The sequence below is a fragment of the Calonectris borealis genome, chromosome 6, assembly GCF_964195595.1.
Source record: "Calonectris borealis chromosome 6, bCalBor7.hap1.2, whole genome shotgun sequence".
Classification (NCBI taxonomy): Eukaryota; Metazoa; Chordata; class Aves; order Procellariiformes; family Procellariidae; genus Calonectris; species Calonectris borealis.
Window position 1 is genome coordinate 11,538,602 of NC_134317.1, and position 12,216 is coordinate 11,550,817.

The 12,216-nt window shown below is 48.4% G+C and overlaps 2 protein-coding genes across 2 annotated transcripts in view; one reads left to right on the top strand and one right to left on the bottom strand.

The window, feature by feature from the left end:
- The window catches only part of PARP9 (poly(ADP-ribose) polymerase family member 9), a 542,373-nt gene that overhangs the window by 408,563 nt on the left and 121,594 nt on the right, over positions 1-12,216 (bottom strand). The window lies entirely within an intron of this gene.
- The window catches only part of HEG1 (heart development protein with EGF like domains 1), a 57,336-nt gene that overhangs the window by 27,968 nt on the left and 17,152 nt on the right, over positions 1-12,216 (top strand). The window contains exons 11-17 of the mRNA XM_075153887.1: positions 420-719; positions 1,257-1,595; positions 2,613-3,974; positions 6,223-6,342; positions 7,977-8,071; positions 10,431-10,489; positions 11,035-11,195. Of these exons, the coding sequence (XP_075009988.1) occupies positions 420-719; positions 1,257-1,595; positions 2,613-3,974; positions 6,223-6,342; positions 7,977-8,071; positions 10,431-10,489; positions 11,035-11,195 (2,436 nt within the window). The remainder of the gene's footprint in view (positions 1-419; positions 720-1,256; positions 1,596-2,612; positions 3,975-6,222; positions 6,343-7,976; positions 8,072-10,430; positions 10,490-11,034; positions 11,196-12,216) is intronic.

The following is a 12,216-nucleotide window of genomic DNA, read 5'->3' on the forward strand; positions in this document are numbered from 1 at the left end:
TATGGCGAGGGACCGGCAGACCTTTTACCCTTCCTTATACCCCAGTTATTATGTGTTTCAGCCTCGGCTCTGCTTCTAGGATCCCACCAGAGCTGTTTTGAAACCTGTTGGTCCTCCCAAGGGAATTTTCTGCAGGACGTCCAAGACCAGGTCCTACCTCTCTGCCACCGTTCTCCTTCAGAAACGCCATGCACCCCAATCTGTTTTATTTTTCTGGTGTAAAGGGGAAAAGTACAGATTGCCTGGGAACCCCACTTAGCAAATAAGTGATGTTGGTCACCAAGTGCCGTCTCTGCTGTGGGAATTTAAATATTCAGATTTTAGTCCCTGTAAAGGCCTCAAAGGTATTGTTAATATATAAAATATATATTTTTATATGTATATATATATATGTGTATATCTCTGCTTTGCAATTCCAGAGAGAAGAAAAAGAGTTTCTGGTGCTCCTACTGAGACCACGTACGTCTCGACCGCACTCTCCAGCCATGAGGAGGGGACATCTCGGGCTGCTGCTAACCACAGCACGTGGAGCACGGCGGGGGCGAGCCCCACGTCTCACCCAGACGCATCCGGGGAGCCCCACACCGGCCCCTTCCTGTCCTCCACAGCATGGCCTGGAGCGGGACATGTCTCGTCTGGCCGTGCGGGGTACCCAGAGCCCGAGGTCACCCTTTCATCCAGGGTCTCCACCTACTTCTCGGCTGCTGGTGAACCTTCTAGTGAGTTTTTCTGAACTCCGGGATGGCGTTTGAATTAAGAAAAAACCCACTCCTTCTCCCTCCCCCTCTTCCGTGGTGTTGATATGGCCACCAACATGTGTCAGAGCTGTTGCGGGTGTCGTGGGCAGGGTTTATAAGTGGTGGTGATTCTGCTCCTTGGTGTTGTATATCTGCAGCTGTTGGTGCTTAACAAGAGTGTCTCAGGAACGAGATGTGCAGCTTCTTGCTGTAGGAGACATCTACTACCTGCCTGGGTTGGGGTAATAGTTATAAATAACACAAATATGCCATTATGACTCTAACGGTACTGATTGTCCCTCTGTATTTGGACAGTCCTGTTTCTTTGGAGTAGGCTTTGTGCATTAAATCCGCATTTAAGGTGATAGATGTGTGAGATCTACTTAATCTATATTTAATCTGTGTTTATCTGTGCAATTTTATTAATCTGCATTTCCAAACAGAATTATTGTAGAACTCACAAGTGCTCTCTGCTCTGAGATGATAAAATCAGATGCCTGCTTTTCGATCCTATTCCAGCCGCGGGCAGCAGCCATCGCTCCCAAAGCAGCTCAAGTGCCGAGGAAGGGACGTCCAGCCCCATCACTGATCCTGCGTACAGTTCATCCATGTCTGCTGGTGGTGGAGAGAGGACGCTGCACTCGGTGACGGACGGCGCGCTGGCTGGTGGCGTGGAGACCTCCACTTCCTACGCCGAAACCGCCAGCTCTCCGGGGCCGGCTGAGCCGGTGTCGGTGGAGCAGAGCGGGACGGCCAACGCCTCCACCAGCAGCGGGGGCTTCATGGGCTTTGCGACAGAGATGCTCTTCGCACGTTCTTCCAAGATGCCCACTTCTTCTTTCCAAAACGATCTCACAAGTAAGTTACTGTCTCTTGGCGTACATTCGGGGGGGGGGGTGAAGTTCACATTGTCCTGCATTTATCTATGTTGTATACGAAGTTCTCGTTCGTTAGCACATGCAATGCCACCTGCGGGTGCACTCAGGGGGATGTTTTCATCAAAGGACTCAAAGCCAGACCCCAGCTGGCTGGGGAATTGTTCCAGAAGTGAAGCCATAACCTGAGCAGGGAAACCCTCCTGTTTTGATGGCCGCATTATTTTTTTGCAGCCTAACTGGTTTCTTTTGGGTGATGCTTACAGAAGTGTTTCGTGATGACCTAAGCCAATTGTAGAATTAAACCAAATTTTCAATACCCTGTTTTTTATTTTTAGAGATTGCCGAACTTAGCTGTACATCCTGAAATTCGTATTATAAGATTATAAGATTATAAGATTGACTGCATCTTTTATGCTAAATAATCTGAATTTTTTGCAGACTGATGTGCTACTCATTTAGCATTTCCTGACTGCAAAGTTTTCAATCAATGAGTTCATGATAAGCTGCAAATTAACATAATGTAATAATTTCATCCTGCAGAGTTATGAAGTTCACTACGTCTAAAACAAACCGACTGAAGAAGATGGATATTCTTTAGTTGGGAATGGATGATAAGAGGGAGGTGATATGAGTTTTATAAATTATGAGTGATAAAGAGAACAGATGGGTTTTCCTGCTTAGCTTGCCACAAAATATCACAGAACGCTAAGTGCTCAATCCCATTAGAAAAGCAATACTGGAAGAATAGTGTTTTAGAAACCTACATGTTTCATGGGAGTCTTGTGTCTGTCTGAGTTCGCCATTTTAGAATGAATTAAGAAGTGCAGAAGACTCCTAGTTTGATAGCCATGCTTGTGTGGTGCTCTAAATTGTTAGAAGAACATGGACCAGTTCACAGACAAGAACATTTTATGTATTTAGCAAGTGATTTTAATATGACATCAAAATACTTTCATATTACTCTGTCTTTCTAATATATTTTGTCCTTTTACTCCAGACTTTTCAAGTAGCCATCAGCCAGTCAGTAGCATCGATGCTGAGAAACGGACCTCAGTTTCTCATACGGATGGCACATATATTTCAACCACATATACCAGAGGAGGAGAAAGGACCCTCCTGTCTATCTCGAATAGCAGCACCTCTGCTGACTCCTCAGAAAGTTCCACCTTTTTTTCCGAAATTTCCAACCCTTCTGATTCATTGAAGTCTTCTGTGGCACAGGACAGAAGGAGCAACGTATCCAGCAACGGCAGTTTTGTTGAACCATCTACAGAGCCATTGCTGGTACACTCTTCCAAACTGTTGACTTCTGCTTCTGCAGGCAGCATACAAAATACAACTGTCTTCAACACCGACTCTGAGTTGTTGACCACTGGCAGATCATCTCTATCTTCATCAGCATTTCCAGCCTCTTCCTCAGTGTCATCACTGCATCACTCGCTGTCATCAACACCACCACCAACTTATTTGTTTACATCATCAGAGTCATCTGAGCCACTCTCGTCCTCTGTGATGGCATCTTCACCCCCTCTGCAGGCTTTGTCGTCCTCCATGCCCACTTCCTCATTGCTTTCCCCGTCTTATTCATTAGCATCTTTATTGCCTCTGTTTTCATCACCATCATCCGTCTCACAGTCCAACGACAGTGGTCACGCAAGCACCTCTGTAGCTACGACTGTGGTCAGGCGGGTGCCCTCCACAGCTGCTGTGGCCAGGAGCTCGCCCAGAGGGACCAACAAGCACAATGTCACACACCAGCCCCAAAACAGCAGCACCTTCACCTCCACTGGGTCTCCTGTCCCCACGGCGCCCATGGAGCAGCTTGGTGGACGCATTGTGTCCGTTTCTGTTCCTGTCACGGTAACAGACACCGCCTCGCTGAGACCCACCACCGCCCAGGGAGGCAGCTTTGGGAAGGCAACATTGTTGCCCACTACGGCCAATGATGCCCCACAGGCTGGGCCGACGGATGCACCCCTTAGTCCTTCACCAAGTGCAACAAATCACAGCGTCATCGTCCCTGCGGTGGCACTGACCACAGTGAAACCTCCTGTGCTGACACCGGCCAGTCGCCGGCCAATCCCAGGTGATGCTAGCACCACGGAAGCCTTCAGAGCTCAAACGCCCGCTGCCACTAAGCACGTGTATACCACTAGTGAAAGCACAGAAGCTGTGGATCCCACTACTGCAAGGCCTGGTAAAGTCACTGAGGAAAACATCCCTGTTACAAGTCCTTCTGAAGCCCTTCCAACCAGCAAGACCACTGTGAGCATTGCAACTACTTTGGCTGCTACCAAACCAACCACTGTTCCTCTGTCAAGTAGCACAACTGGGCTGAGGACATTGTCTCCAGCAACAGGTAACATGTCTAATGGCACTCATCAGTGGTGGGGCCAGGGGCGAGGGGGCCAGGAACACCTGGGTCCCAGTTTAAGGGTCTTTGAAGGGTTATGTATGTATGTATGACAAGTCTGTTGTCAGCAGGGTTTGAGGATAAGAACTCGGTCTCCATGTTGGTATTTTTAAGCTAAGGGTTTAGCAATCAAGCTGTACTGCTGGAAAAGGGGGAGCACTTTGGTGAACATTTCTGATACAAACGTTAAGCTGAAATTTGAGAATTTCAAGAAAATAAAACTGACTGGCCTTCCAGGTAAGTGTAGGATTGTATTTGTCGATTGGTCAATACAACAACAATACAACAACACTATCGATCGATAGCAATCAATATCTATCTTATTCATGAGAAAAGGTGCTTAGCCAGTACTCGGTATTTATGTTGGAACTTCTTCTAGTCTTACAACCTATGGTCGTTTTGTCCCCACCTCACTAAATAATCTCCCGCTCAAGGGCCTATGGCTTCTCCTGGTGGGCTACATACCGTCGTCTTGCTGAGTGTGTTGTTACAATCATTTATTACCGCTGCCAGGCTCCTTATCTTCTCAAGTACATACATTGAGCAAAGTTTTATATGAATGGAAATCGATTCTGTGTTTAAAGCTCAGGAGCCTGGCCCTCCTGCCACTGTAGGACATTGCGTGTGCTAATTGCATTAATCTCAGTGAAGTACTGGCAATAGTATATATTCCATCCAATAATTAAGTATTTAAAGGTTATTTCTTAGGCTGATTCGTTTTAGTTATAGCTATGGCTTCATGCAAAAAAATTCACTGCAAGGGAATGGATTCTTTTTATGAAAAACTAATGTGATGTATCCTTTTTACCAACTGATTCACGCTTTTGCCAAGTTACTCTTTCCTTTAAATACCGAGTTTTGCCATTTACCAGAATGAAAAAGATCCTTCTGCTGCCTGAGATGTGGTGCTTTGTACGTGGGCACTTACTGCCGCGAGAGAAGAAGCTGCCCTGATCCCCACTGTACAAAGCGCAAACTGAAGGACGGCAAAGTGAAAGCCAACGTTTTAAAATACACCCACTCATTTCTGCCTGCTTAGGTCAGACACACCAAGTCTCCTTCTTGCTGATGCTGAGGTAGCCGTGCCAGGCTAGTTGAGACACGGAGATCGCTTCAAATGGTGTGTCCTGACACAGAGATGGGCTCGGGACTGCGTGATGCCAGGGGGTATCGTGGGGCTGTCAGAAATACACACAGGAGTCTGGCTGACGCACTTTGTGCTTTAACTGCAAAGTCCATCCTTCCTGCCTCCGCTACAGTGCTCGGCAGCGGCCGCAAAATAGGTACAAGTGGCGTGTAAGCTGTCTTGCTTGTCTTGTAGCGCCTTCTCACCAACAAATCCACAGTCTGCCCGTGTTCTGCCCTTGCACACATGTGTGACCCGCATTTGTGCTCGTGTGAGTCATACACAGAGGAGCATTTTTGACCAGGACATGTTTTTTTTCAAAGGGAGGTATTAGATATCTTCTCCAGAACTTGCAGTTTGATTTGTCTGATCTATGAAGCATTGGAGACTACTGTCATTAATCCCCCGAAACACCATACTTCACAGTTGGTGTCTGCTCCCCCAGCCCTTGCTCACCCAGCGGGAAGTGCATTATGAGCGGTGGCACAAGCAGGTATCGCTGTCGTGACCATCCCCAGCCTGGCGTGGAGGAGGCTGCAGCCCCGGTAAAGGAGGTCATGGCAGCCAGGGCTGCCTCCACCAGTACTGGGTAATCTACGGACTGCATCGGTTTTCAAGCACTAGCTTTGGATCATGGAAACAGGGCTTGGATGAAAAGGGCAGGACTCTGGTGAAGGAGCCCGTGCTCCCGTGTCTAGCTCCGGCTATCGAGGTCCCTACTTCCATCTTTCCATCCGTAACTGTAGGGTTGTTTGTCTTTGAAAAGCACCCTGAGATCTGCAGATGAGCAGTGCCGTAGGCAAGCTGGGTGTTCATATTAACATGGATCAACGCTGGATCCCAAGGGCTTTTGAATGAATATTCAAGAGAAAGTGGTTTGTATTTATTCTTTCAGCTCCAACAGAATAATTAAGAACAGGACAAATAGTAAGTGCAAATGATGTAGTGAAGCATCTGATATTGCTCAGGGGATCACAGAAGAGGAGCCAAGTTGACCTTTTTTAGCCCAACAGTTGATGATTTTTGTGATTCTGTAACTATAGCCTGGGTTTTTTTCTACTTTTGTAGATATGGATAAATGTCTTTCCAACCCTTGTCCTGCGCTGGCCACCTGCAACAACACCCATGGCTCCTATATCTGTCAGTGTCCTCTTGGATATGAGCTGGCAAAAGGAAAGTGCAATTTAGGTAAGAAAACAAAAGTGAAAAAGCAGGGGAGAAAAAGATGGAAGTAATTATCTGTAATCTTCTAAAATAAATTAACCTAGGCTCAGACTAGTTCAGGACCTTAATGTTCCTCCCAACCACCACTTTTAACAAGAGCCTTTTACTGTTTATACAAGTGCAGTGTCTAATGCCTGGCGTGTTGGGGTGCCCCGGGGAGCAGGCACAGTGATAGCTGAGGGTTTCCTAAAAACACAGCAACAGAGCGGTGGGCTCAGGCTTGTTAGTAAGGACAGATGTGCCCCTTCTGTTCCTCACGTGTTTTACAACCCCCCAAAAAGCATTCAGCAGCTTATCGTAGCTCCCAGCCCTGCAAACCCGAGCGACGGCGCTTGGCTCGGGAGAAGTGAGTGGGGCTATTGTGTAACCTGGCTTCAGTGGGATCAGCCATGTGCGGAAAATTAAGCAGCCGTGAAAGTCTTTGTAAGATCAAGGTCTTTTTTCGTACCTTTAGCATTTTTCATGCAGCACAGTTATTAGTTGGAACTCAGGTTCTGACCCCCTCCTTTCTATTGGAGGACTCTCAATCTCAAGGACTTACAATGTCCCATTGTAAAGGGGAATTTGTTTTGCTAGAGTTTCTTCTGACCCGTAATCAGCGAGGATTAGAGGCATGGAAATTTTGCTAAGGAAACATGGGTGAGGTGTCCCTGAAGGGTGTTTTGAAACATTTCTTCAAGTTGGAATGTGTCAGATTCTAATTTAGAGAGTTGTTTTGGTTATGCCTTGAACTAGGATACAGGCAGATTATATAAATACTGTGAAGGTGATTCTCATCTTATTTTTGCCCGGAGTTGTTACATTAGAGCTGTCTGATATAAAATTTGTGGTGAAGATAGGCTCTGTGGATGGGAAAAAATGGGAAAGAATGGGAGGCTTTATAATGTTATCTGTAACTCTATTTGTTTTTCTGGTGGAACATAAAACTGGAGCTCTGATTTCTCATTTCCACTGAGTATCTCATGACACTTAATACACGATTTAGGGATATTATCTCTCTGAGTCCGGACAACTTGGATTATTGCATTCTGCTGCCATGAATCAAATATGAATCTAAGCACAGAAAAATGCATCTTTTGGACCTCTTTTCAAATGTCATTGCTCATTCTGTCCAACACTGAAAAATGAAAATGTCCTTTCTACAGTGCTTTATTTTGACTTGGTGATTTGCTTTCCTTCCATTGGAGGGAAGGGTAAGAGATTTGACACGTTTACCCCAAATTATTATAAATAGCTTTGGTACCTGAAACTGCCTTGTTACTAACTTTACCCAGCTCTCTCTGTGTTCGGGGGTCCTTTTAAATTAGTCTGTGTTTCTATATGAAATGTATGAGCACTGCGGTGAAATGCTGGCTGTTCAGCAGCATTGAGCTCTGGAATTTGACTGGGGCTGTGGGAACATCGCAGCAACCCTTGGGAAAAATCCCAAGGCTGGGACTTTGCTTTATGGGGGCAGTGACGCTCAGACGTGAGTTTTCTGTCTGCTGCGTGAAGGGGTTTTCCATGCAGACAGTCCCTCTTGTAAGGCGGATGAAACCGCAGCTACACATGGCACGGAGACATGTGTTCCGACTAACTTGTCTTATTCTCCTTTTTAGTAAGAATATTTATCGGCCAGGTCCCCCTGAAACTTAATATTACCCATGGGAAGTACGCAGACCTCCTCCACGTCGAGGGTGAAATCCTGGCGATGGTGAGTGTCATTGCTGGGACTTTGGCAATGCTGATGGGACAGGTCCCCTTCGCTCCTCTTACGGTTGTCACGGGACACCACGAAACCCTGTAGCGTGGATTTAGCCTTTTTAATCGTTGAACCATCTTGGTCTGGTGTAAATAGGACTGGTGAGATGTATGCTTCTAAATCCCAGGATGCTTCTCTCCCCTGCCCTGCCCGGTTGTCAGGACAGCAGCAGAGAGATCCGACTCCTATGGGGCTTAAGACAGCGTATCTGCCCAGAGTATCCTGAAGCCCTTTTCATGGTGGCTCATGCTTTTGTAGCCTCCATCCTTTCCTAGTGTCTTGGGGCTGCATTGCCTTTTCCAGACCTTGAAAGGGCATTAGTGCTCCTCCAAGGTCAAACAATAAAAAACTGGCTGGACGGCCGGGCCCAGAGAGTTGTGGTGAATGGAGTTAAATCCAGCTGGCGGCCGGTCACGAGCGGTGTTCCCCAGGACTCAGTACTGGGGCCGGTCCTGTTCAATATCTTTATCAATGATCTGGACGAGGGGATCGAGTGCTCCCTCAGTAAGTCTGCAGACGACACCAAGCTGGGCGGGAGTGTTGATCTGCTGGAGGGCAGGAAGGCTCTGCAGAGGGACCTGGACAGGCTGGATCGATGGGCCGAGGCCAACTGTATGAGGTTCAACAAGGCCAAGTGCCGGGTCCTGCACTTCGGCCACAACAACCCCAGGCAACGCTGCAGGCTTGGGGAAGAGTGGCTGGAAAGCTGCCCAGAGGAAAAGGACCTGGGGGTGCTGATTGACAGCCGGCTGAACATGAGCTGGCAGTGTGCCCAGGTGGCCAAGAAGGCCAACGGCATCCTGGCCTGTATCAGAAATAGTGTGGCCAGCAGGAGCAGGGAGGTGATCGTGCCCCTGTACTGGGCACTGGTGAGGCCGCACCTCGAATCCTGTGTTCAGTTTTGGGCCCCTCACTACAAGAAGGACATGGAGGTGCTGGAGCGTGTCCAGAGGAGGGCAACGAAGCTGGTGAAGGGCCTGGAGCACAAGTCTTATGAGGAGCGGCTGAGGGAACTGGGGTTGTTTAGCCTGGAGAAGAGGAGGCTGAGGGGAGACCTCATCGCGCTCTACAACTACCTGAAAGGAGGTTGTAGTGAGGTGGGGGTTGGTCTCTTCTCCCAAGTAACCAGCGATAGGACGAGAGGAAATGGCCTCAAGTTGCGCCAAGGGAGGTTTAGATTGGACATTAGGAGAAATTTCTTTACTGAAAGAGTGGTCAGGCCTTGGAACAGGCTGCCCAGGGAAGTGGTGGAGTCACCATCCCTGGAAGTATTTAAAAGACGTGTAGATGAGGCACTTAGGGACATGGTTTAGTGGGCATGGTGGTGTTGGGTTGACGGTTGGACTCAATGATCTTAGAGATCTTTTCCAACCTTAATGATTCTGTGATTCTATGATTCTATGATTCTAATAAAACAGTATTCTGGGCTTCATAATGGTTTATCAGTAAATCTCACAGGTGCTGGGGCGGGTTGGACTGCAGCTGGTGCCACCTTGCTCTTAGTCAACCCTGCCATGGGATGAAGCACAGCAGCAGCACCCACCCAGACATACCTTCCTCTTGGTGGAGTTCCCAGCCATGCTATCGCAACCATGTGGCCCTCGGTCAGTTGAGAGCAAGCGCTGGGTGAGCTGGTATCTTCCCCATATGCTGTGCCATCAGTTGCTCCAAAAAGACCCCTGGGCTGGAGATAGGTACATCTTTGTGTGTTTTTTAGCCAGATCATTGCATGCATGAGTTCATCCTGTTAGCAGTTCCTGGGCTGGCTGCAGTTCATCCCAACTCTTTTTGGAGTAGGTGATTTGGAGATGCCGCCAAAGGAAGGGGGAGCCGGGGTGAGTCGCCTTGATGCTGCCTGCACGGCCTGTGCTGGGCAATGAACACAAACAACCGTGCGGATCCAGGCAGAGGGAGGCTCCTTGGAAGATGTGCAGTCTCCGAGGGTGCCGCTTTGAGCTCAGTCTTGCATGGGGCTCGTCCTCGGTCTTTGCGGTCATTGCACAGTGGGGCCCCAGTAGATGCTCATGTTAAGACTAGTAGATGCTCATGTTAAAATCCCCAGGTCTTCGTTCCTGTCCAAGGCTGCGCGATGGTGACTTTGGCTGTCCCTTGCTGGCAACAGGACAGCGCATCTTAACGAGCAGATGAACTGCTGGGATGCTCAGAGCCCCCTCGGCCTCAGCAGGCAGCTCTGGCAAACACAGGGGACGGTGTTGGTGACCCAGGAGGGCTGTCCCGTGCGGTGTTCGGCTGGGCTGTCTCCATCCATCATTCCCCGGGGCACTAACAGCTGCTCTCTCCTTCCTTGCAGCTCGATGCATCACTGTCGGGCTTGCCGGGGTACCACCACTCCACAGTTAAGGCGACCAGGTAGGGCAAAGGCTATCAGGGGAAGAATGAGAAACTCGAGCATTCGGGATGTTCAACTTGAGATCCACGTTCTCCATTTTGAGTCGGTGCTGGGCTTGATGCAATCCGGCCCGGCGGTAGCACAGGGCATGGGGAATGCCTGACCACCTTGCCCGGCTCTCCCAGTACCCTCCTCCTGGCCTGAGCGGCTTGGGGAAGGGCTTGTGAGCTGCCCAGGAGGGATTTAGGGTTGGTTTCAAAGTGAGCTACCAGCACCCCTTCCAGCCCCAAATCTACCTCTCTGTGTCTAAGTTTGTCCTGTTTTTAAGGTCTGTTACAATGCACGGGTGTTTCAGTATGTATGCAATATTGTGTCTGTGATAAGCTTTGCTTGCGTTAATAATTGAGTCCTATGTATAACGTGTGTTAGTAAGAGTCCCATGTATAACGTGTGTTAGTAATCCTATGTGTAATGTGCGTTAATAAGAGTCCTATGTATAAGGTGCTACCGATGACATCAGAGTGACTCGTGGTACTCAGGGCTGTTTTGTTTTGTTTTCTGTTAGGGAGGCAAATTTTGTGCATGTTTCAGTGCAATCCACGTTCTCTTTAGCATCCAACGTGACTTTCTACGACGTTGTCAGCAGCGTGAAAAGCTACATTCGAGCTTGCAAATCCCCCACCGAAGCCTGCCAGTTCATCTCCAGCCTGAAACCGCTCCACAGAGGTAAATAGCATCTGGAGGAACTGTGACGGGAGGGGAAAGGGATGTTTTATTTGGCTTCTTTTATAGCAGGGGGAGAAAGATTTTGGCATTTGGAAAAACTCCTCTGAATCTTTTTTATCTTATTTAAATGGGAATCATCTTAAGAGCCTTGCAGTACAAAAGGGATGCAGATATCGAGCCTTATCTTTGCCACATGTGTGAGAAATCTGCCTCTCTGTGAAAACATCGCACAGCACAGGATTAGAGGCATTGTAGGCCAGCCTTTCATCTCTGGGATGTGACACCGGGCTCCAGCCAGATCAAAAAACCATGTCTTAATTCCACCCGCGCGGCCGGGAGCTGGGGAAACGGCGTGAAAGCCAAGAGACAAAACCCCCAGTGAAGTCGATTAGAGCCACTGGAGGCTACGCGGGGAGTGCGCTCTCCTGCCTGCCCAATTTCAGTGCTGCAGGGTGTAAAAATGGTTCACAGTTAAGAGCTTTCAATTTCTGTACCAAATCCTCTACCTGCCAAACAGGAACGTGGGTGCGGCACAGAGAGACCTGGAGAAGCACATCAGTGTTGTGCAGGACCTTCTGCAGGTGGACCCCATCGGTGGTGGTGGCCCTGTGCCCTGCACCTCCCGGTCCTCGCTTTCCGAGGGACTGATAGAGGAGATTTAGCCTGAGAGGTACCAGCAGGATGCAGGGAGTGAGCGTCCTTGAAAGATGGGCTCCTGCAAGGAGACTTCTGCACGTGGAGCTCTGGCTTCAGGGTTCAAGGCTTCGAGGTTTGGCTTTGAGGACAAAGGGTGGCAGCACTTAGCCTGGGCGTAGTGGGAAACCCCGCAGATCGTTTTGGCAAAGTAAACACGAAGATGAGAAATTTAGCATGTGCTTTTATTTTAACATGCCATATTTTAAAGCCACACTCCACCATGGATTGAATTAAATTATTTTGGTAGACCTGCTCAGATTATGTCTAGCCGTTACCTCTGATACAATGCTTCTGGTAAAGTCTGCTTCTAACTTGAGATAAGCAG